This window comes from Manduca sexta, chromosome 22 (assembly GCF_014839805.1).
Source record: "Manduca sexta isolate Smith_Timp_Sample1 chromosome 22, JHU_Msex_v1.0, whole genome shotgun sequence".
Taxonomy (NCBI): Eukaryota; Metazoa; Arthropoda; class Insecta; order Lepidoptera; family Sphingidae; genus Manduca; species Manduca sexta.
In genome coordinates, this window is record NC_051136.1 from 8,042,374 (window position 1) to 8,067,754 (window position 25,381).

Consider the following 25,381-nt stretch of genomic DNA (forward strand, 5'->3'; position numbering starts at 1 on the left):
TTACAGCAAATACTCAGGGCTACGATGTTTTTCGGCTGTGTAAAAAACATATTTGTAAGTGTACATTATAGGTATCCCACCAACATATTATAGGCATAGCGTAGTTAGGGGACCTCTGGAAATATTGAAATGTGGCTAACATTATGTTTATTATGTGGATATGCCAATTATAATGTAATTATTTATTTGTTCTATTTGATGCAATAAAGTTTTTATTATAATAGTTACAGAAATTAACTAACAGTAATATGTTGTCTGTTTTTAATGGATTAAAGGAGTTTCAAGTCAACGCGACCAAAAGACCATTTATGCCGCATATTTTCGCAATTTTTGCGATTTTACAAGGGAATTAAAAACCTATACGATACTTCACGTCGAGGTATAATCATGAAGTTTAGTGAGAACTAACAACATATAGCCATCAATATAATAGCACGTGTAAAAGAAAAAATCCGGCACTCGTAAATATGTAGGTAGGTACTTAATTATATGTACTTAAATACCTAGGATACCTTACCGAGAAGTTTGTAGGAACCTTCGGTACGCAAATCAAATTGGCACTTGTTCGGTTTGTTTTTTTAACTAAAATAGTGTGTAAATGATTTGCTATTAATTTGAATGAGTACTTACTTAGGTTACTTAAGTATCTTTCCAATAAATTAGACTACTTTTAATACCACCTTCATTTATTATTACGAAACTAACTTTATGGAGTACCTTTAAACACGTTTTAATGTGCGCTTGTAGGTACAATATAAATTTCCATAAGGCTATACAGACTAGACAAGCACTTCTGCGACAATGAGCATTCATTTCTTCCCCCCTCACTTCAGTGCCTCTCTGAACTAAGCCAGTAGGCTTAGCTACCTCATGTAGATAGTAATATACATGAGGTAAGTATATTACTTACGTACTATTTTATTTTTAGATTTTTTGTTCTTGATAAACCTTTGAACGGTAACCAGGAAAGTGGGTACGTTTTTTAGCAATAATAAAAAGGGTTACTGCGAAACTGAGGTAAGTAACTAAGTGAGAGTTTTAACGTTTTTTGGAAACAACTTTTTATTTACGTACTTATAGTTTTGTTTTAAAACTAGGGGATCCAGTATCCCATTTACAGGTTTACCCAGGTGTTGACTGCAAGGACGCAAATTTTAAAAAAGCTCTATCTTACAGTATTGACTTTATTTTGGAATAGGTGTTGCTCGCCGCTTCGTTCACATCAAAGAGAATTTAATCAAGGGGTTGGCCCGCCCCGCATACAACGCCTGTCCGGTTAAAAAATCTCTAACATCAAAGAGAATTATAATATATATGGAAACCTAAAATACTAGCGATTTATATTGTGCCACCTATATGACGCCAGCACCATCTATTTAAAAAATACACTACAGAACATAATCTATCTGAGTGCCAAATTTCATAGAAATCCGTTCATCTGTTTTTGCATTTATTTCTTTAATAATAGTTTTTTCTCCGAAAACTTGCTTTATGATTCATTACAGTAAAAAAATACCAACTGCAAAACCGAACTTGTTTAGTTACTAGTAGTAAGTAATATTCTAAAAAACCATTTGAATGCGTTCGAAATAAAAAGTTACCTAGTTCAAATTAGTTTACAATAGGTGGGCATCTCCGCTTCAACTAATAATAAAATTTTATCTCACTGGAATAAATTGGGCAGATTAATTTGATTTTGAAATCTTTGGATACCCTATATTCAAGTTACTCTGCACCTCTGTACTAAATGTCTTAAAAATCGGAACTGGCAATACTGAGGTACTGTCAGTTCTCAGCTGTCATGTTGTCAGTTGACTGTCACTCTCACTAGAAAAATAGGTTATGAGGTGGCCCGGGCAACGTATAAAATAAAAGCTTAAAATTATATTTTTATTACATACAGTACTTGGGTTTTGGAGTGGTTACATATTTTCCTATTTCAGTGTATCTAAAATAAATAAATCAGTAAAAATGTCGCCAGAAGAAACAATAGAAAGGTTCAAGCTACTAGGGCTGAATGAACAAAAGGCGAAGGAAACATTAAAAAACTCTAATATTACAAAAATTTTACTTGCCGCCATAAATGAGGTAGATTATTTTATTAGAAATTGATTATAACTATAATTTATAATACTTATTTAAAATGTGCTGTTCACAGGTTGATCTACAGAAGTTGCCATCTGGAGCCGGTATTTTGATATATCATCTGGCGACAAAAATAAAACCTCAAATATTGAGTAAGCTGACTTTCATGTGTGAATATGTTGCGTCAGGCAAATTAGATTCGACATTGAGAATTGATGCTGGACTTGACTACCTTTTGAGCAATGTAAATGAGGCCAATGTTGATCTCAGTGCTTTTGAGAAAGCGTGTGGTGTGGGCATTGTAGTCACTCCGGAGCAAGTGGAGCAAGCTGTTGAGAAACATATGGCTAAATATAAACAAGAGCTTTTAGAAAAGAGGTATCGTTTTAATTCAGGAATTGTTATGCAAGCAGTAAGAGTTGAATTACCTTGGGCTGATGGGAAGGCTATAAAGAATGAGGTGGATGTTCAGGTTTGTACTCCCACAAAATTATTACTTCATCAAACTTAGAATTACTTAACACCTTGTATGTATCATTATGGACATGCATTAGAATATCTCCTAGAATGATGGACGTACTATTTTTTGATAAGTACTCAAGTAATATAGATTCTTCACAATATGACAAAAATATATTTTTGATTCAAATATTCTTTTAGTTATAATAATCTTATAACTAAAAGAATACACAAAAAAAGTACACACTATACTCAAATGGCTTTATAAACTAAATCACATTTAAAAAAATATATTATTATTTATATATAATTTCAGATATTAGATTTACTTGGCCCTAAAACTGAGGCTGATCTGGCTCCTCCACCTAAGGCAGAGAAAAAAGCAAAACCCGTTAATACAGGAAACAAAACTAAAAAAGATGATATTAAAGGTAGTTAGACAGTCTTCTTAATACCTTCACAATTCATTTTATTAAACGTCCAACCTAGTAGCATTTTTGTAAGAATATTAATTAATTTATTTTTCTCAGTTACAAAACAACATGAATCAGATTCAACAAATGTTGAGGGAGCAACATCTATTGCTGAGTTAATGAAGAAACTTCCGTTCCATGCCCCTGGAGAGAATTACAAAACTGATGGCTATGTTGTTACACCTAAGACTAAACAACTGATTGAAGAACATTTAAAAATTACTGGGGGCAAGGTTCGGACAAGATTCCCTCCAGAACCCAATGGTATTCTTCATATTGGACATGCCAAAGCAATCAACATCAATTTTGGTTATGCTGCTGCCCATGATGGTGTTTGCTTCCTTAGATATGATGACACAAACCCAGAGAAAGAAGAAGAGAAGTTCTTTGTTGGCATTATAGATATGGTTGAGTGGTTAGGTGAGTCTATATTATTAAAATGTTGCTATCAATACATATTACAATATAAAGTCATCATGCCTCTTTGTTTGAATGCAATAAAATCATAAACTATTAAGTGGATTTTCATATGGTTTTTACCATTTAATGGAGTGATTCATGAAGGTTCATATGCATAATTCATTAATGTTTTATTTTGCACCCTATAATTTAAATAATTTTCTTGGGAGTTATTGCAAATCCAAATTATCTCACAATAGAATTAATCTGACAGTTTCACAACTAAACTAAACAACATATGTGATGTACCCATGTGGATCATTAACTTGGAAATATAGTTTTATTGAGAGTGCTAATATGAACAGGTGGTTAGGTAGAAATGAGTTTAATTTATAGAATATATGTAATGTAATACATTGGTTACCAGGGTGAGTGAATTATGTGCCATGTTTCCTTTAATTCCTCAAATTTGGTTTCACAGATTTGAAGCTATTGACCTATTCTTAAAGCAAATGAAACTTATGCTTGTTATGTTTTTACATTCTTATATTTTTTTTTGTTAACAGGTTACAAACCCTACCAAATCACTCACTCTTCTGATTACTTTGACCAACTATATGAATGGGCAGTACAACTGATTAAAGACAATTTAGCTTATGTGTGTCATCAGAAATCTGAAGAGATCAAAGGTTTCAATCCACCACCATCACCTTGGAGAAACAGACCTATTGAGGAAAGTTTGCAGTTGTTTGAGGTATGTCAAATTAATGCATTTGAGGAATGATGACAAATGTATGCTATACAATCGTAAAAGCTTCTTTTTTACATTGGTGGCACCTATGTGATATTTGAAACAAGGTAGGTACAAACAGCAGCATGTTTCTAAATGATGTGATATGTCCAGCAGTGAACATTATTACTAATAGAAAATAAAGGTGTTTAAATGAATTAACAAGTAAAATATCTATAACCAGATGGGAAATGCTGCAGGCTAAAGGTTCTTTTTCTATGATTTTGTGTTCTATAATGTATTATTAAATATATTTGACTATTTTTTAGGATATGAAAAATGGTAAAATTGATGAGGGTGATGCAACTTTGCGTATGAAAATTACCCTTGAAGAGGGTAAGCAAGATCCAGTTGCATACAGGATACGGTTTAAGCCACACCACCGCACTGGCAATAAATGGTGCATTTACCCTACATATGATTATACTCATTGTCTATGTGACAGTATAGAGAACATTACACACTCGCTGTGTACTAAAGAATTCCAGTCAAGAAGGTATACAATTTAAGTTTTTTTATTTTGATTCTGTTTGTTCTTGTAATCTTTTTTTCACACATAGTATAATGAAATAATAATATTTTTTGTATTTATTCGTCTTTATTTTATTTTGTGCAGGTCTTCGTATTATTGGCTTTGTAATGCTCTGGGTATCTACTGTCCTGTGCAATGGGAATATGGCCGACTAAATGTAAACTACACTGTTGTCTCAAAGAGGAAGATTGCCAAACTTATTGATGAAGGAATTGTTAATGGTATGGTTTTTCTATAGAGAATTTTAAGCTGCCACTTTTGCAAGTATTTCTAAGCACTAGGTCTTATGTACCTATGAACAGGTTTGATTGCAATATGAGCGATCAGGTGTCATATTGTCGTTGTCGTTCGGTGCATGACATCAGGACTAAGTAGATTTTTAATAAAAATGTAAGCCGTAATTCGAGCTTTTAGATTAGACTTTAGTTAGCCGGTTATAATGGTGGTGATAATATGCCGTGCAGACTGGGACGACCCGCGGCTGTACACGCTGTCTGCGCTGCGGCGGCGCGGCGTGCCGCCCGTGGCCGTGAACTCGTTCTGCGCGGCGCTGGGCGTGACGGGCGCGCTCGGCGCCGTGGACCCCGCCGCGCTCGACGCCGCCGTCAGGGACGCGCTCAACGTCGCCGCGCCCAGGTCACCCCACGCACTTACTGCCCGCTCCACACCACATTCATCTACGAAGATACGCCACACCGCATTCTAGGCGAGGGTGTTGCAGGGGGTCGCGGGGTGAGGGGACTGATCCAAGCACTTTCCCCGACACTATCCATTATAGTGGGCGTGTGTACTTATGTTGCCTACGCGCACTGTAAGTGTCGAGGAAAAGTAGTGAGGCGTGTCTCCGTGGATGAAATGATCTATAGCGGATCTCTACACTATCATCTGAGACAATTGTACTTTGAAACTTAGTCCTTTTGTCCTTCATTTTTTTCATGTGGTGCATACGTGATTGTAATCTATTTCTGTTTAAAAAATAAATAAAAATGTTTGTTAGAAGTAAACTCAGAAACCGCTGAACCGATTTATGGTAAATTTGATACACGAATAGACCACGCTTTAGATTATGATGGAGAATAATTTTTATTCAAAAATTCCCGCTAATTTGCTTCCCTTACCGGTAATTTAGATAGAACATCTATGGCATAATAAGACTAGACATTGTCGTACAATTTACGATAAACTTGAGTGTTAATTTAACTTGCTTATCTGTTTTTGTTACTACTATAATTAATCTGTGCTAGAACAAAACTTAATATTTCACAGAACCATGGTGGTCCTGGAGCCATTGAAGATTACTATAACGAATTTCCCAAGTGACAAACCGATCCAAGTGACGGTGCCGGACTTCCCAAGCGAACCAGAGAGAGGCTCGCATAACGTGACATTCAGTAGAGTCACTTATATAGAAGCTACTGATTTTAAGGAACAACCAGAAAGTGGTTACAGACGGCTTACACCGAAACAATCGGTCGGCTTGAGACATGCTGGTTATGTCCTTAAGGTATTGTTGAACAATCTAGTACCTACATATGTTTTTACTGATCAAAATATTTTTTATACTATAATATAACTCATTTGTAGGTAACAAAAGTAATCAAAAATGGCGCAGGCAAAGTGACAGAATTAGAATGCACCGCAGATCCCACGCAAACTGCGGAAAAGCCTAAAGCATTCATTCATTGGGTTTCCGAACCAGTCACTGTGGAAGTACGACTTTATGAACCTTTGTAAGTATCCTCTAAAAATATTTTAAACATATAACGGAACGTACTTAAAAAAATCTATTGTCTAGCTGGACTGTAAGGCCTAAGTACGCGTATTTAATTTTTAGGTATCATGTTTATATTTATAGAAATAATGAAAAAATAATATCAGGGTGTTTATAGTAACCATTCCCAAATTTTTCAATAGAACATTAGTATTTCATTATTTGGGGAAATCCTTTCTTAAAAATGTTTATTTCCGCATGATATTTACATGACCCACTTTAATCCTCCATGCTTCTTATTCAATCTATTTTTGCTCCCATAGCTGCGTTGGCGTTAAAGTTCAAATCATGTGTGTATCGTGAATATTTATAATCCATTTATTTTCATCTTAAACACATGTTTTACAATATCTTAGATAATTATGTGGATACCTAGAATATAACTAAGATTATTTTAAAGTCAGTTTGTTGCTATAACGATCGAAGTTCATTTAAAAAAAAAATAGATTCACAATAAGAGTTTTTAATTTTATATTAAAAAAGCGTTCACACTATTTTTAAATTAGTCTCTTTTTATTCTTCTAAGTCTTCAAATATATTTCGACGATTTTTTTTAAGTTTACTTCTGTAAACTTCAAAAAGTCACACTAGAGCAATGATAAAAGAAGTATAGAGGATGGGTAATATGGTCACGTGACATGCGGCACATTTAATGCATAAAATGGTGCCGACTCCGCCCCTTACAATAGTGATATGCATATAGTACCGAAAATTTTGTATCGACATCGAAGAATTAAGAGAGACAAACAAGCCCCAAAAAGATCAAATACGAAAGGGGTTAGGAACTACCATAATATAAATATAACAAACCATAATGTAAACAAACAAACTGAAACTGATTTATAAGTAACAATTGTTAAACAAAGCAGTACCTGTTGTGACAAACATCCAGTTGTGTTTGATCTATATTTGTATGTTGCACTATTCCTTGCTAAAAATTTAAGTTACAGATTAAGATATTTATTTAATACATGATAAATGGAATAAGATAGCGTAGCCAGCAATTATTTGGTTGGTTTTATTTTATTTTATTATTATGCTCTTTGATCGAGAAACATAACTATGGTTCAGCAAACTAAAATCAATGACCGTAAAAATGGTGGTTAAGATAATCAATTATAATAATTATTTGCAATAACAACATCATTATGTATCTATTTCCGTGCATGCAAAGGTTGCTCGAAACATAAGACCGCCAATTGTAAAAATATATCTTACATTTCATCTTTATGTTGTTTCTTTTATGTTCCATTGGTTATGCAATAACAATTCTAATTTTATTCATAACAATATATTAAAGTAATATTACTCTTAGGTGAAGTATAATAATCATTACTATTTTACTTATCGGGAATATTGTTGGAAAACAGTTATCTTTTACTCGTGTTAATTAAACGTGTGTTTTATGCATTTCTTCTCAAAATGTAAAGAACGAATATATTATGTATTTGGTGTAGGATTCCAATCACGTCGCCCAATATTCTCAATTCATTTTGCCTTGGTTTTAAAAATTTTTGGTAATCTAAAAAAATATTATAATTTCACTTAGTTTGTCGTTCTGGATAATACAATATTGATGTGTGCTCTAACATTCTTTCTAAGACAAAATCCGTAACTGATAAACGGGCGTCTGTTAAAATATCGATATCAATAATTTCTAAACAAATCCACCCATCCCTAAGCTCGTGTGTAAACAAACATAATGATTTTAATGGATATAAATCACGCCTAAAAGGGTTCTAAGCTTATCAAACAAGATCCACATATAATTTTAATTGATAAAAACACATCCAAAAAGTAAATATACAAAGATATTTACAAATTTTCGGTAAAAACAGTTACTAACCTATGAAAAGATATTTCGGGGTCTTTCTTGCGTGAATTCGATTTGCATCCTTTCACACAACACTGAGTCACTTTCGAAACTTAACAAATACACTAATAAACAAACTAAACAATTGAGAATATGATTATATTACTTTAAATTCAATATTTATGAAGATTTGTTTACACCGTCTGACACTACATGTACTTGCTGACTGGGCTACGATAAATGGCGTTTCGGCCGCAAGGCGGTCCCAGCGTGTTGAAGTAAACGAAATAGTGCCATATTCGAAGAAAGCAATTATTTTTGTCTTTGTTTGTTGCGTTCCAAATAAGCTTTGAGTAAAAGAGATAGACATATATATTGACAATTCTGCGTCGATTTCCCTAACATAAATATAACTTATTCATATAGCTAACTTTTGAGGCCTGTCCTCTTTATATTTAGTCATTGCACTAGAGACATTGATAGATATTTCAAAACTTACTGTTACGAAACGACCGTACTTATTCGAAATGTTCCGCTAATAATTTGCGTATAATTAAGAGCTTCCTTGTAAACCACTTTATAGACCGAAGTGACAGCTAGCTTTACTGCGTTTAGTATCTAAGTATGGCGAGTGAAATTTTTTCTGCTCAATATTAATTGGGTTTCTAATCCCCGGAAACTAGAATTTGTGCCTGTTATGGCGATAGATCACTATTACATCTTGAGATGGAAGTGAAGTCTCATGACAATAAGTGGATGCGCTGATTGTACCTCTGAACACCCCTTCGAGCATAAAAGCGTCATGTGTTATGTTGTGTTTCTCTACTTACATGAAAAGAATTGATCATAACAGATTCAAACACAAGAACCCAGAAGACCCCAACGAGGTACCGGGCGGTTTCTTGTCGGACTGTCGCGCAGACTCGTTGAAGGTGGTGGACGCGTACGCGGACGCATCCATCGTGGGCGCCAAGGTGTACGATAAGTTCCAGTTCGAAAGGATCGGTTTCTTCTCTGTTGATCCCGATACAACGTCGTCGCTGGTGAGTTTATTTAATTTTTAATAGTATGCGATTTATTTATGCGGAAAAAGGAATATTAAGGTTTTAATGTATGCTGTGTGTGATGATACTGTAAACAAATTAGATAAACAATTCCCATATTGCTTTTTTAGCCTTGATGATTGAAATTAAAATAAAATAGTATGTAGAGAATTTTGAAATAATTAAATCTATGCTTTATAAAGTACTGATCATAAATGCCGATTCAGCTATCTAAAGCATTCAATTTAAACAGAAAGTGGTTGAGAACTTGAGTGGCTTTTTAGTTTCCTATAAACAATTTTACCCGCTACCGTTGGTTTCATAGCGAAGGGACCAATCAGAACAAAATTTATTTGATATGGTTACTGATGGATTATTTTCATTGGTTTATCCTTCCCATTAAAGCGTAATTTTATATTTTGGTATAGTCTATTCGAATCTTCATTAGATGATAATGACAATATACTTCTAACTATATTCAATTATTTGTTGACGACATGCCTGTACGTACTTAATCACGTTATTAAACCACATTATGGATGTTATCAATAAACATTTTTCGATGATTTATACAATAAACCAGTGATAAGTTAAGACACTTGGTAACGTTTTTTCTTAAAGGGTCAATTATTTTATTTCACAAAAAAGGCCCTTAATTTTCTTTGTTGTTTTCGAATAATATTAGTTGTATGTAGGTAGATAGTTTTGTGTCGGACTGGTTGGCCATCGCTGTTTATCGTACACAAGGTAAAAATGTATAGCAGTGGCTGAGTTCGAGGAGTTGCGTTCAAATTCAGCCAGTAAAAATAACTAAGAGCGGCTTCTGAAGACCTTTGACATACTCAAATGGTTTCGCTTGTCATTTTATTATACTTAATATCAAATTTGGATTACATTATTATACTTAATATCAGATCCAGTGTTATTTATTTGCTGAGCTCGGATAAAAAACATACCAAGCGAGAATTGAGGAACATTCCAGAAACATTTCGCATTAGCTTAGAGTCCGAAGCGTTCGAAGTGTTCCAGAATATTATTGAACTTTGAAGAGGTCGCTAACGGAGTACCAGCCGGAATAAGAATATGTATATTTTTTCCATCTCATCTAGAGTTTAAGATTCACATAAACGTATTATATAAATAATCAAATATTATTAAATATTTGAATATTTAAAAAAAAATGTATATCCACATTAAATATAGTGTGCATTTGTTTCAGGTGGTATTCAACCGAACCGTTTCTCTAAAAGAGGACACCGGAAAATAGGAAATATATTGAAATCTTTTTTTACGTTAATAAATTTGGAATGATATTTATTCAGTTACCTATAATAAAATATTTATAAATAATTCTGGATTTCATTTTCTCTTTTTCCTTACAGGTAAATTGTTTTAATAGTATCCAATAATGTAGAAAAAAATACATATTAATGAGTATTTATGTTAAGTGCTTCAATATAGTCTAAAATTAGACTGGATAATGCTGTTTATCATTATCCAGTCTACTTTTTAGACTATATACACAAGTAGCTGTTGATTTTATTTTCCACTTATCTAAAGATAAGTATCGCTCCATTGACAAACCAGAAAAAGTTGTTCAAAAAGGCTTCAAGTATCACCTTGCCATGGTCGATTGAGAGGTATAGGGCATATAAATCATCAACTGGCTTCTACGCTGACCTTAGGTATTTGTTGTACTAAAGTAAAGATTATTTTCAATCGTTTTGTTAGTTAAAATAAAACATTGTATATTTGAAACATTCCAGTAGGCTATATAACTTATACGTTTAATTTACATTTGCCACGTCGTAATTGTGAAAAAGAAACCTATCGCGCAGTTACAACAATAGTAAGGCTTAACAGTGCAGAGTGCGGCTGGAGTAGTGTGTAAAATGTATAAAGATGTAGGTGTGAGTAGTATGTCGAGTGGGGCTCATGGGGGTTGGGGATGGGCGGCGCGGTGGCGCGTCGGCGCGGCGCGTTATCGAGCGTGGGCGGCCGCGCATGTCACTCCATTAGTCGCCGCCATACCGCGATATGTACTGCTACATCACCACATTTACGAAAAATCGACACATACGATACTCCGTGTTAACGTGCTACTGCTCGACGATGTAGAATCACGCACACCCCATCAAAACATAAGGTAAACTTTTTACATACCCTTTTTTAGCCCATTGAATCCCTGTCCATCCTGTAACATTCATTACCATGGATCAGTAGAAAGTAGTTCAAGTGCGTTGACGTATGTGTGACGTAACCTACTGAAACCTTCAGGAATCAGGGTTTGCATAATGTACCTCAAGTGTTTACCGTCACGGCTTCTTGTTCACCGAACGAACTAACAGATACTCGTTGTCTAATCTTGTTAGCTACTAATTGACGTGATTATGATATTACCTACATCACTTTCTTGTTGCCAGAATAAGGCGGTGTGTGAGCTGTGTATATTTGTCCTTGACACGAACGCATAAACTATACACCATGTATCTATCTATGTCTTTGTAATGGGGATGTATGTATGTGTGACCCCTCTACCGACGTTGTTGAGGGTACAATATTATGTAGAATAAAAATAATTATTATGGTTTTCCTATATCCTCTCACTAAAGGACGTAGAGCTCCCGTCTCTTTTTCCAGTCTTGCCTGCTAAGAGATTTAGGAATTAACTTTGTAGACATCCATCAAGTTTGACTCGCTATATATTTTTGGGGTTTCCGCTTGGCTATGTTTCCTATAGGACACTGTATTGATGTCATCGTCTGTTCGTCCTTGACATTACATTTCGGGCAGTTATATTTCGTCTTACCTTTTGGGCGACGTCAGCAATCCTAGTACATTTCACACGTTGAGTAACGATACTCCATCGTTTGTTGATAAACGCCTACGCGCTTTTCGTGTGTTAGTGAGTGAACATATTATTTGTGAATCGTACCGCAGGATCGAAAAATTGTACACGAATTCCTTTTTGGGTGGTAAAATTTGGCGAATTTTAGATGTTTTGCATGCTTGAAACAATTACCGTGGTTAGTAAACTAGGAAAACCATTGATTGTTCTATATAACTTGTCAGATAAAATTATTTATAAAATACCGTACCTTTCACAGTATTAGAAATTGGCTCTTGGTATTTTGTTCTTTTAAAGATTGTGTTTTAATCTGCTTTCGACCACATCAGTACCAAAGTATTCTGCCCCAGATTTAAATACTTCTATTACTGTAGATATAAACGACATAGTGGATCGGATCACCATTTTAAATCCAAAGTCTTCTTCTAATACTTCACAATTTACCTTTTCTTTGACAATTATAAGTGTATTAGGTAATTATAATTTTTAAAAAGTGTACTACGTGTACTAGGTAATCATAATTTTCATAAGTGTACTAGGTAATAATAATTTTCATAAGTGTATTAGGTAATAATAATTTTCATTGAATTTTATTCAATTAATATATTGTACATATAACCTTCGACCTTCAAGCTGATGTTATAATAATGAATACAAAGCTCGTTAGTTTATTTGATTATGTTCAATGAATTAAATGAATAATTTATGAATATGAAAAATGGAATAAGTAGACCCGAAAACGCGAACCCTATTATAATTGAAATTAAGCAGTCATTGCAGTCAGACATCCTTTTCTGTGTAAGAGAATTATATGAAATTACAAAAACGGGGAAGGATTAGCATTCTGTACAATGTCAATAAGTAATCGCTTATCGCCCATTATCAGCTCGTAAAGGCAGTAGAACTTAACGCAAATGCTGGTACGATTAGTCAACTGGGACACCATTTGCATATCTGCAGTTTGACAGCACCGTTACCTACATACTAGATAAGTTAAGCACCATGTTTTCATATTATCTACTCCTATAATAATAAATGATATTGATCGCATTACATAGAATAAGGTGCAGTAATAGATAAAACCTAACATAATGAACAGACTAGCAATACTCCCGGAGCGCCTTTTGAAAAATTTTGTATTATTCACATTTTAAAGGTCTTTATTGATGAGGGGGGTTGTTGCGCATTCCGTTGTAGTTTTTTTAAACTTCAATAATTATTAATACAATTTTTTTGCTACTTTTAGTTTTTCCATGCCGTTCTCGCGATTAAACTGAAACATGTGCGGTTAATCTTAACTTTTCCAAGTAGGTACCGTTTTTGATGGGTTTCTTTGTGGAAATTGGAGCGACGCTATGTAATGTCATTAATTAATTTTTTCTGTTAGCCATTTGGCCGTTTATTACGATAAAAACCTACGCTTTTGGATACCGCCCACGTTTATGACGCAATGTAGTGATAAGTCAAGTGATGCATCAGAAATAAAATCTATTATGGGCTTCATACCTGATTGTCATAAGATTTAAAAAGTGACATACTTTGGAACTAGCTGATTTTTTGGAGATGATGTTTGAATCATTGAAAACCCTGATTTTAAAACCTGGCCGTTCGGTATTGGATTGAGGTGGGATATAATTAGCTCTTTGATGGTGCTTCTTCTTTATTGATAAGATTGAACTAAGCTGGTGAAATCGTGGCACGCGTAATAAGTTTATTAAAGATACCAACGTCGCCAATTGTTACACCCCTGTGTTACAAGATCGGTAACGGAAGCAGGGGCCTTATTCTCTATCCCGCACGTTATTTTAACAGTGCGTAACAAGCACGTAACACAACGCGTCATGTTTAGGACTATAGAAATTTGACTTATAGAATACTATTCCACGCACATTTCTCGGAGATAACATGACACGGCCGCGTTACGCGTTTACACCATCATACAGAATAAGGGCCCAGGCCGATAGAGAACCTCAATATCTATCGAGTTGACGTCCATGCATATCTGTCGCTGTCCAAGATCGCGTGGTTCACTTGTAATTAGCAGCTTATATTTAATGCAACGCAACTTGTTAAAATTCATATTATTGTATTATATGACGATATATCGTAATCGCCAATACCTATACATGCAGGATGTAATATCACCGACAAATAAACGGAAGCTGGTTTGACGGTGACTTCAATATCCATCGATTTAACCCATTTTTAAGCGTGACCTAGTTTAATATTTATTTGGATTTTATATAAAACATGAAAATTACTTTACTTTCAGCAATGCTTAAATTATTATAAGTATAAAATTATATATGTTTGGTTTTTTAAGACTGTACCGTGTAAACTAGTTATATAAAAACCGTCTTAAAAATACTATCAAATATAATATTGCCAATATTAATTGGCATAGGTATTTTTAATACGACCCATCAATGAGTTGATCTCGAAATGAACACCTAAACATAGAATTTAATACAGATTTATCTTATTCAAACCGCAATACTTGGTTAATGGCAAGCCTATAATAACTTTATTAAGTCTGCCGTTTGGTAAGATTAACGGGAACGTTAATAGCACAAAATAACTTTAATATTACAAAAGGGAGTTTATTGGCAATAAACGGTGTAATAGCGCCACCCGGAGTAAGGACCGCGGCTGATTAGACGGCGTCCCCGGAGAAACGTGTCAAGCCAATAAATGGGTCAAGGCACGCCGTTGCTATTATACCCGCACGTTGACAGCGTTTCCATATTATTTGATCCGATAAACGTGTCGGACACCGATACGATGTCAGGGCAAGTAAAATGTATGAAATATGTACTTAGGTACCTGCCTTTCACATTGCACGGTCCAATGATATGATATCGGCGATACCGGATATGGAATCCGACACCGATATAGTTAATCGAAAAATTTTGTTATTGTATCACAATTATTTATATATATATATTTTATGAAATTTAACTTATTTAAAATAGAAGTAATAATTACAATAATGGTTCAATTTAAATATCGTGGTCGTCCTGGGTGGTTCCCGTTGTTGGTCTCGCGGATTGATACACTGGTGTGTGACATCTTTTCAGTCCATCGGCCTTCTCTCATTCTTGATAAAGCTCCTAAAACTATGAGTCACTCAATTTGGAATAACGTCTAGAAAAATGTCTCAGAGCACATATTTTTTTTTAAATTCACATAACATAATATAATGAACAAAATAATAAAAATTATATCGCTTTTCGTTAATAACTCAAAAACGATTTATATTTAAATTTTATATTATAGTCTGTCATACTGCCCGCATAAAACTATCGCGAAAATGTTCGAATCAAACCGATATCATCGGAAATATGTGTATATTCATGATATCGTATATCGGCTACGGGCGTCTCATACCGTTATCGTGTCGGCTTATGGAAACGCTCTTAGTCCGAATCGGAAATCAATAAACTGCCAACTTGTTGTTCGTTAGAGCTAAAGTTCTAAAAACCTTGCTACAAAGCCGGAATTATAATGTTAAATAAGTCTAACCGCTAACAATATATTGATTTTAATGTATATTGTCCCGCAAAAGGTTGTTAAAATTTCACTGTTGAAATGCATATATTTTAGGAGTTTTCTCTTTTCAGGTTTAGGTATATTAGTAAGTGATAATAATGACAAGCAATATTCTATTCACATATAATGGAATCACAAAAGTTTGTATGTAGACAATCAAAGCACTTAAATATATTAGAAGTATGGACATTCAAAAGCAACATCTATGTCCGCGGTTGGTGGATTATTTAACCATCGTTGGAGCTCGCCCGTACACATCTGGAAAAGGATTAGCTCCCGTTCAGGTAATATTGATATTATCATGTATTACAATCTTATTTAAAAATACTTTAATAATTTTAATGTTCCCTACCGATGCTGGTACTTATGTCCCTGAAAATACTCTGAAGATTCCATAAAATAACTATTTATTCAGAGTTTAATGTCCTGAACTATTAAAGACATTAGGGTAGATACACAAAACATCTAGAATAAGTATTTAATGTTTATTATATACCAGTTTGATTGGTGATCGCCAACACATGCAATGGTAGAATAATCGATGAGTGGTTGGTGCACTGCGAATTTTTAAGCTGAGGAATGAGGGTTATGCATATTGGAGCTCCGCTAATTTGATCAACCGTTTGAAAATAAATTGGCACCATCCCAATAGAACCAGATTATTCATATTTTAGGCAGAAATTATTTCTTAACATTTTCTCTATGTAAGTGTATTGTTTTGCGTAGCTTCGAGATAATGTTTTTTAACATAACCAGTTGTATAATTGACACGTTGCATTTTATATTCAGGCTCCAGAACTGTTACGACGGTACCCACTAACTAACCACGATGACTTCCCCTTGCCGTTGGACATGGTGTATTTCTGCCAGCCAGAAGGCTGCGTGTCGGTGGGGCCGCGGCGGGCGCCGGGACATCTCGCTTCTAGAGACACTACCTCATTTGTATTTACCCTCACGGATAAGGATTCCGGTAAATCACTCTTGTCATTTATGTCTTGTTAGGTGTTACGATGTTGCCATGAAAAATACTTAATTATATAACAATAGAGAATTCTGCATACGTCTTAAATGATCGAAGGTTAAATGAAGTGGAACATTAATACTATTCTTAGAGAATTTTAGTATTCGCTTTGGAGAAATTGTAGATTCTTATGAACATACATTATATAGGAAAGACCCGGTACGGTATTTGCGTGAACTTCTACCGCGCAGTAGAGCGTGCGCCGGCGCCGGGGCCTCGAGAGCGCTCTACATTGCGCCGCGACTCTTGGCGCAAGTCCATCGAAAAAAGCTCCGACTCTGCTTTTTCCAGGTGAACATTTTTTACTTCTGTTGTATCAAAGTTTATACCTATTTGATATCCTCTAAACCACTGATGTTTTAGTTTTTTACGAGAAGTATTTTAATTTTAGCCTTGACGCTTGATTTCGAAGGTCTCACCCTATTAGAAAATATATATGTAATAGATAATGTATATACCGAATATATGTATTTACAAAGTAGTAATGGACAAGTTATGTAACCACTTAGCGGTTATGGCAACTGAAGCATGTGTAAATTTGATTAGTGTTAATTACCGCCGGTATATGATGGATCGATGATTGTCACCGATCTCAACTCATGGAGTAGGTACACGAGTGAGACATTCACCCCGATTCCGATAATGTTTTACCAGTTGACGATTGAATCCCTTATTTTTACACATAATTAGGTATATATTATACGTACGTATTGGATATATTATATTGTTATTTATGTTTGATACCCACATTGTCTCATCTCTGCATCACTTAAAGTTTGACTGTTAGAGAAGCCTCAGGCATTAACTTAACCATTTACTGTATATAAAGATTAAATAAATACATTTGAGATGGTCTGTTACAAATTGTGAGTCGCAAAGAATAACATGTGGCGGTGGTTCCAGTGACTATAGGAGCAGCAATGTGGCGCCTAGCGACTCCGAGCGCGAGTGCAGCGCGCCGCGCGTCGCCGCGCCCGACTGCGAGAGCGGCGGCGAGCGCTCGCACTCGCCCAGCCCGCGCGCCGCGCGCCGGCGACAGGCACGTTACATGCGTACACACATCCGTGTAGCTACACTTATGTACAATATCCCCCGTGCGGAACTGTTATCCAATTGTGTACTATGGTACCTATTTATGAACCTTGTGCGTTGATACGTTAAAGGAAAGTAAAAATCATAATTGAAACAGCACTTTCAGAATAAAGCTGACTCTGAAACATGCTCGTGTATTGATTTTTTTTTTTTCAATTAACGAAGTAACCTGGCTACATGTAAGCTGTAAGAATACAACTCCTACTGACTCATTCCAATACTTTTATAAGTAATCACGTGTACTCTCCTGTTTCATTTTGGAAATACACGTTTAAGAACACGTGAATACTTTTATTTTGAATTAATTTGTGAATTTAACATTAAACCTGCTTTACGTAACTCTTTACTTACCTTGTCAATAGAATATAGTCCATTAAACTTTAAATAATAAACGTCTTAATAACGGATATTTTTTTTTGTTCTTGCAGCGTGTGCGGAATCACTCCTTAACGTCTTTATGTCTTCTGTCACATCATCCTTTTTTCTCTACATTCCGAGAGTGCCTATTTATTCTAAAGAAATTAATAGATGCATGCAACGAGTCTTCCAGTCCACGACGTGTCGGTGCGTCAAGACAAATATTTAGGTAAGACTTCCGTCTCGTTTAATATCATATAAAGTTTAATATAATATACATATAGTAGGTACTTATTATTCGTACAGTTTATTTTGTCATTGCGTTTATGGAGATTATTTCTGATTTTAGCTGTACCTAATCTTGATATTGTATATAAGTACAAATGTGACGATCAGCCAAACGGTAGCTGCAGATAACAGTTGTGGAGTGCCCAGCAGGGACACCGTGTGGTCGGTGCTGACGGGGCAGGCGTACGACAACACGCCGACCATCGTGCTGCACGACGTGCGCGAGATCGAGACGTGGATCCTGCGGCTGCTGTCGGCGCCGGTGGCGGTGCCGGGCGCCACGCGCGTGGAGCTCGAGGTGCTGTCGCCGTCTGCGCACGCGCCGCTACTCTTCGCGCTGCCGGATCACACCAGATTCGCGCTCGTCGACTTCCCTCTGCACCTGCCTTTGGAACTGTTAGGTAATACATACATGGCGCAATATGGACACTAAAGATTTTTTAAAGTTGTCCTTTGACTTCATTAGATTTGAGTCAGCTCTAATGAAGTGACTGGCGATCCAAAATAAAATAAAATACTCTAATAAAATAATAATAAAGGTGAAAAAACATCTACTTTGGTAAGTTGTAGAATCACGCTTTAGGCGTATTTGTCTACACTAGAAGGCCGACTTGTGGTATTGTCACACAGATTAAAGCTTTTGCAATACGAAAACATTAAAAATGCTTTTAATATCACGCCTCGTGTCCCAGAGAGCTTTTTGCATATATTCTTCCCATGATGTGATGAGAGACGAATCTACCTATCGGTAGGTATATTTGCCTACCCTATTTTTAATATACTTACTAGATATTCGCGTAATAATAACATATTACAAACGAAACGTTAATTCGCAGGTGTTGATACATGCTTGAAAGTTCTGACACTAATTTTATTGGAGAATAAAGTGGTGGTACAATCACGTGACTACAACGCGTTGTCGATGTCCGTCATGGCGCTGGTCGCGATGCTGTACCCGCTGGAGTACATGTTCCCCGCCATACCCCTACTGCCCAGCTGTATGAGTTGCGCAGAACAACTGCTGCTTGCGCCGACGCCATTTCTTATTGGGATACCAGCTACTTTCCTAGTATACAAAAAGAATTTCAGGTAACTTATAAAATTTTCTTTGTTAATACTATCATTGAGAAAACTTGTCTAATCTATCCTCCAAGCAATTATATAAATTTTGTGTGACAATTTATAAACAAATTTTTAAACTGTTATAATTGACTGGACTCCCATATTTTTAGACTGCCGGACGACATTTGGCTTGTGGACTTAGATTCCACCAAACTAATATCGCCCACAGGCAATGATCAGGATCTGCCGCCTCTACCGGAACCTGAAGGTTCCGTGTTGAAAAACCATTTAAAGCAGGTAGGCTTGATATTATGCTATTCTTAACTAATTTATGTGTCTGTAATCTTTTTTATGACCACATTTCAAACTTTTGCACCCGTGAACGCGTAACTTAAATGTGCTGAGCTGCTGTGTCTTCTGTTTATTCCAATATCTATATAATTTAACTACCTAACAATGTCTAAGTGTACACTATTACAGTTATTTATCTAGGGTTTAATTTGAATACACAAACACGAGATACGAAGACACTGAAATATCTTTATTTTGTTATACTTGCGGTAATCCCACATGTAAATTTTACATGTAAATGTGTTTAGATTAATATTATTAACAATTAAAACATAAATGTTTAGATGCGAATCTATCATAGATTTTATTAACACACATGTCCAAAAACATATTAAATTTTGATTTTGTTATTAAATATCTACTATTTAATTCAATATGATAGGCATTGACTGTGGGAGTACCTTAACATTCGGTTTGAAAAAATAATTATTTATTTACCTTTATTATTATAAATAACAGAAAATCGAACTTTCCCGCTTTGTGTCTTCTTGTCTTTGACAAATTATTAGAAATTATTGTTATGATTATGTTTGAATACTTTGATTTATTTAACATTCACTAACATACCTTCACTTCTCTCGTCGCTAGGCCATGCATCTAATGGGCAGTGCTGGAACTGGTGTAAATATTATATACTCTTTTTTAACATTGCACATATTGATTTTTACTCACGATTTTATAGCAACATATATATGGGCTGAATTTTATGTAATAATGTGTACGAGTAGCTAGTAAAGTAAGTGTTCTTTGCGGGGCGCCACCTACTAGACTATGTGAGGATAAACAAAAACTTAAGCCAATGCTTTATTGTTAATTAAATACTTATGTATGTGGGATCCCGTGATGCTTGTATAATATACTTACGCATTAAACCATGGTGAAACGCCATGATATGTATTTTTGGCTGAAAGGGTGTTTTCAACACAACTATTAGATACCATTAAAATTATATCATCAATGAATGAGTAACTTCTACTGTACGTTTGTAACTTGACTATAAATGGCTCATTTTCATCATTAATTATTCAAAGCGACACATTTGACTAAAACATGGAACGAATACTGAACACGAACACTATTTCAGTCATAATGGATTTTGTCACGTGCGGCATGGTTTGTTTTAGTTGTAATGGTCTTGCTTTTAATTGATGATTGTTAAATATTACACACTGTATCAATTAATACATATTTACGTAAATATATAGAAAATGTATTGCCAAATAGTAGACATTTGGGCAATTGTAAATAAACATCAGAAATATTTCATAGCCTATTTTACATTCAAGAATGAAATGAAAGTTTAAGCTGCTACACAACTTAAAATGTATATTGCTTGTTTGCAAAATGTTTTATACAAGAGTAAAGCAATTGTTTATTTTACTTGCTAACACGATTTTTGAGGCTAAGTATTGCATAAGTTCATGAATAGTTAGGCGTATATAACATTATGTATATGATTAATCGCGTTTAATTTTGAACAGGCACTGAATAGCTTGACAAACACTACCGCGGAGCAAGCCTCAGCCCTGTTAATGCCTTCGAGGAGAGACAGTGTCGGTGGGGCAACACTTAAGTAAGTTCAAGTCCGATATTTTTTACAGATGAACATATTTCAAGATCTGTTATTATAGTTATTTTATTATTGATTGATCCTTAATATTAATAAGTACAATAGTATGTCCATTCATATAGCTATGTTTACGCCCACTTACGCATATCTAAAAAGGACTCCAAAGATTGTAAATAAGCATTAAAAAAATATGCTTCAGCAACCATACAATTATAACTTGTATTATATTTTCATAGTACTTTTCAATGACTTGTAATTTGAAAAAGAAATCGTTATAGACTTTGTACAGAGCCGACGAAATACGGCTACAATGAACCAATCCAATATTCGTGCGTTCGTCACCATGTGCAGAGTGCAGCCGGCGTGGAGCCGCCCGGGCGCGCCGGCGTCGGCGCCGCACAGCACGCCCGAGAGCCGCCGCGTGTCGCTGGGCGCGGCGCCCGCCAGCGCGGGCCACACGCCGCAGCGACACTCCGTGGCCTCGCCGCACTCCCCGCACTCCCCGCACTCCCCGCACGCGCCGCACGCGCCGCACCCCGCGCAGCCCTTCAACCCGCTCATCTACGGGAACGATGTCGATTCCGTTGACATCGCTACGAGGGTGGCCATGGTGAGTGCGTGCACATTGATTTCAAAACGTACCATAAAAATGGTCACAACTGTAACCATTAAAATATGGTACATTCACGGGAGAAAACAAATCGCATAACCGCCATCTTGCAGGAACTTATATCGAGATTTTTCTCTGTCGTGGCGATATTAATATTATTAAATGCCTCCTTATAAAGACGTTTATCCTCATATGATTTTCGATTTCAGGTGCGATTTTTCAACTCGCAAAATATATTAGCAAATTTTATGGAACACACACGAACTCTACGCCTCTACCCAAGACCAGTGGTCGCGTTTCAAATAAACAGCTTCTTAAGATCTCGTCCAAGAACTACGACATTTCTAAACAAATTTGCTAGGACTCAGGTAAGAATTCTTTAAAAAATATATATATATATATATATTATTTACTAGCTGTCTTAGAAAATAATGTCAAGTTGAGAGACAATGCTCAAGTTAATAAATAAAATATTTGCGTATTTAACATGACTTCTTGATGTTTATGACCATAAACACGCAATGATTATAACTTTGATGAATTCATCATGTCGGACTTGTTGTATTTCCGACACAGGTGTACTATAAACAACTATTAAATCGAAACCCAAACTAAACATATGACGCCGGAATAGAATACCGGCTTAAAACTTTCTGGTGGTCCCTTTTGAATATGGAAAAATGGGGTGATTCGGATACTAACAGGATAGACTCTTGACTTCCGCTTGACATTACACATTCTGAGACTAATAAAAATATAAAAATAACATAAAACATATTTTGATTGCAGGCTGTGGAATTCTTAGCAGAATGGTCGTTGACGCCCTGCAATGTAGCATTTCTTAGAGTTCAGACGGGCGTTTTCGATCCTCGACAAATTGGAGATAAGCCGAAATGGTTCGCTGATCAGTTGCAGCCCATACGGTTCGCTGTTTGGGATGACGGTAGTTCACTCAATGGCGCTCTTAGGCAACTCCAACGACAAGATAATCAACCTACTGGTACGTACGGTATTCGTTTCAATATGATAGTCTCTTATGCTAGTACTACACTTGGCATAGTCGTCGACATTTTTGTCCCTTCGGAAAATTTATATCGATTTTGTGTTCTTTATATAGAGAATTGGTGTTGCATTGGCCCAATAACGCAAATATTCGAAGTGCGTCCAGAAAAATTACGTAGCGAGATTAAATATTTTCCATAATATGCTTATTCCTTGCTTTGAAGATATCATCTCATGTCTCATTATGGCGAGCGCAGTGGAATACCAAACAATACTTTGTAATTCATGGTGTTGGCTGGTGTTTCTAGTGTTTATGGGCGGTTGTATAGCTTACAATCATGCAAACGGCAAACTTGTCTCGTTATTAAAATTAATAATATATATGCCTGGTGGTGACCCATTTCTTGATGGATTTCCTTCAGCCACATTATGAGATGAAATAAAATAGTTAAATGAATGTTTTATTGTCTCAGTCAATGATGATATAACCATTAGACAGTTAATAACGGGAGATCGGCTTCCGTCGACAAATCTGTCAGGCAGATGCAATGTAGCTTACCGTTCAATATCTTTAAATCAGTTTCAACTACATATGTACTAAATAAATAAGTATTGTTATGGCCCCTTGCTATTGTGGTAAATATAGCCATAATTTGAGTATTCAGAAAAATGGTATTACATTTCACAAGCAAGTCAATGATCTAGAAATGACATAACCATATTTTATTAAAATTTTACGAAGTTAATTTTATACTGGCCAACTTTGAGGACAGAAAACGATGACTATTTATTTAATAAACATTTTTTTTATTTAATATATCGTACATCGTCCACTCCACTATATACATATACCCTAGTATAGCGTGCACGGCAAGCGTCGCCACGCCAACAATCCGGTTTATACCTGCGCCTATAGATATTTCACATAAAAATATTAAATAAAAAAAATTATATTTTTTAAATAGTGGTCATAAAGATTTTCTTTTAACAGACGAAAGCGGTTCTGATTCGGATGCAGCTGAAAGTACGAGCTCTTCGTATTCATCGCTCAGCGACTTTGTATCAGAAATGGTTTCTTCCGATTTATCTCCAGGTATGAAATATTTATCTTGAATACTTTTTGTAATTTGGTCCAAATTTTTCAAGTAATAATATTGTTATCTAGGAGGTAGTGCTCATCAGCACGTCATCGGCGAAACTTATAGCGCTGTTATCCAAGTGCCCATGACGTTATCGTCGACATTGGATCCTAAAACCGTAAGTTTGGAACAATTATCATTCATTTCTCAATAACTTGTCCATCGTCAAAACCATCCGAGGAAAACTAAATATAAGAAAATCATATTATATATATTATGAATTATTTTTTTGTTAAATCTTTCAATGTCGCCGTATACTATACCTATTTTTTTTTTTCTCTGAGTATAGCATAATCAATCGCAATTCAATAGAAATATCTATTTTAAATAAACATCCTCCATCAGAAACTTGTTAAATTATTCCCAGGTATACAGCCCCCCATCATCGCTGATGTTCGGCGAGGCGGAGGTCCAGCCCGGCCGCCAAGAGGGCGCCACGTCCACCTCCCCGTCTCCCTCCGGCTCCAGTTCGGACCATAGCGATCTCTCCGACGAAGAAGCGCAGGAAGACGTCGCGAAAGTCGACACCGTTGATACACACCCAACCCCTGTCAAGAAAAGTGTATGTAATTTAGATGTACTTATTTTTTTATCGAAACAATTTGATCTGTATTCGATTGCACTTAGACATGGTATTCGCATTGAAATTAAACATTACAATAATAATTAATAGAAAGTTTAGTTTCACTTTTCCAAAATTCGTGAAGGGAGGGCTCACATACAAAATCATGTGTCTGAAGTGCTGTGCCGTTATTGCGCAAATATCGGCGACTTGTTCGTTATCGATGCCGTACTGGTGAGGTATATTGGTGGGTTGTTGCGTAGGACACGGACAGCGGCAGTTTCGGTCGCGAGTCGGACTCGAACTCGACGACGACGCCGCAGACGGTGGTGAGCCGCCCGCGCGGCGCCGACAGCGCCAGCACCAGCGACTCCGACCGCGCGCTCACGCCCTCGCACCACTCCCCGCACCACTCCTCGCACCACTCCTCGCAACACTCCTCGCAACACGCCTCGCTTCCGCACCAGTCGCCGCAGGTCAAAGTGAGCATCACTACAGCTTCCCCCATTAGCGTAACTAGGTAACAAGGGCCCATGCTCATAAAACAGGGTTGCGACCAAAAGTC

At 35.9% G+C, this 25,381-nt stretch overlaps 2 protein-coding genes across 2 annotated transcripts in view; both read left to right on the top strand.

Moving 5' to 3' along the window:
• The first annotated feature begins 1,798 nt into the window (after positions 1-1,798).
• Positions 1,799-10,715, top strand: LOC115448888 (probable glutamine--tRNA ligase). Its single transcript, XM_030176486.2, has 12 exons — positions 1,799-2,088; positions 2,159-2,557; positions 2,861-2,975; positions 3,075-3,437; positions 3,983-4,170; positions 4,476-4,702; positions 4,823-4,959; positions 5,203-5,374; positions 6,005-6,242; positions 6,323-6,468; positions 9,176-9,365; positions 10,585-10,715. Exons 1-12 carry the CDS (start codon positions 1,972-1,974, stop codon positions 10,630-10,632), a joined length of 2,340 nt encoding a protein of 779 aa, XP_030032346.2. The 5' UTR covers positions 1,799-1,971; the 3' UTR covers positions 10,633-10,715.
• Positions 10,716-11,353: 638 nt separating this feature from the next.
• The window catches only part of LOC115448876 (MAP kinase-activating death domain protein), a 30,278-nt gene continuing 16,250 nt past the window's right edge, over positions 11,354-25,381 (top strand). The window contains exons 1-18 of the mRNA XM_037441501.1: positions 11,354-11,511; positions 15,834-16,046; positions 16,552-16,732; positions 16,933-17,074; positions 17,687-17,822; positions 18,304-18,461; positions 18,671-18,921; positions 19,357-19,609; positions 19,753-19,879; positions 20,522-20,554; positions 21,415-21,506; positions 21,855-22,113; positions 22,323-22,481; positions 22,903-23,113; positions 24,107-24,208; positions 24,281-24,372; positions 24,622-24,816; positions 25,080-25,298. Coding sequence (XP_037297398.1) covers positions 15,945-16,046; positions 16,552-16,732; positions 16,933-17,074; positions 17,687-17,822; positions 18,304-18,461; positions 18,671-18,921; positions 19,357-19,609; positions 19,753-19,879; positions 20,522-20,554; positions 21,415-21,506; positions 21,855-22,113; positions 22,323-22,481; positions 22,903-23,113; positions 24,107-24,208; positions 24,281-24,372; positions 24,622-24,816; positions 25,080-25,298 — 2,712 coding nt within the window. The 5' untranslated portion in view covers positions 11,354-11,511; positions 15,834-15,944. The remainder of the gene's footprint in view (positions 11,512-15,833; positions 16,047-16,551; positions 16,733-16,932; positions 17,075-17,686; positions 17,823-18,303; positions 18,462-18,670; positions 18,922-19,356; positions 19,610-19,752; positions 19,880-20,521; positions 20,555-21,414; positions 21,507-21,854; positions 22,114-22,322; positions 22,482-22,902; positions 23,114-24,106; positions 24,209-24,280; positions 24,373-24,621; positions 24,817-25,079; positions 25,299-25,381) is intronic.

Bases quoted from the DNA above. Each gene is read 5' to 3' on its own strand.
- LOC115448888 (XM_030176486.2), top strand. From the start codon at position 1,972: ATGTCGCCAGAAGAAACAATAGAAAGGTTCAAGCTACTAGGGCTGAAT. The intron at 2,976-3,074 runs GTAGTTAGACAG...TATTTTTCTCAG, and splicing joins TAAAAAAGATGATATTAAAG to TTACAAAACAACATGAATCA. The intron at 4,171-4,475 runs GTATGTCAAATT...ACTATTTTTTAG, and splicing joins AAAGTTTGCAGTTGTTTGAG to GATATGAAAAATGGTAAAAT.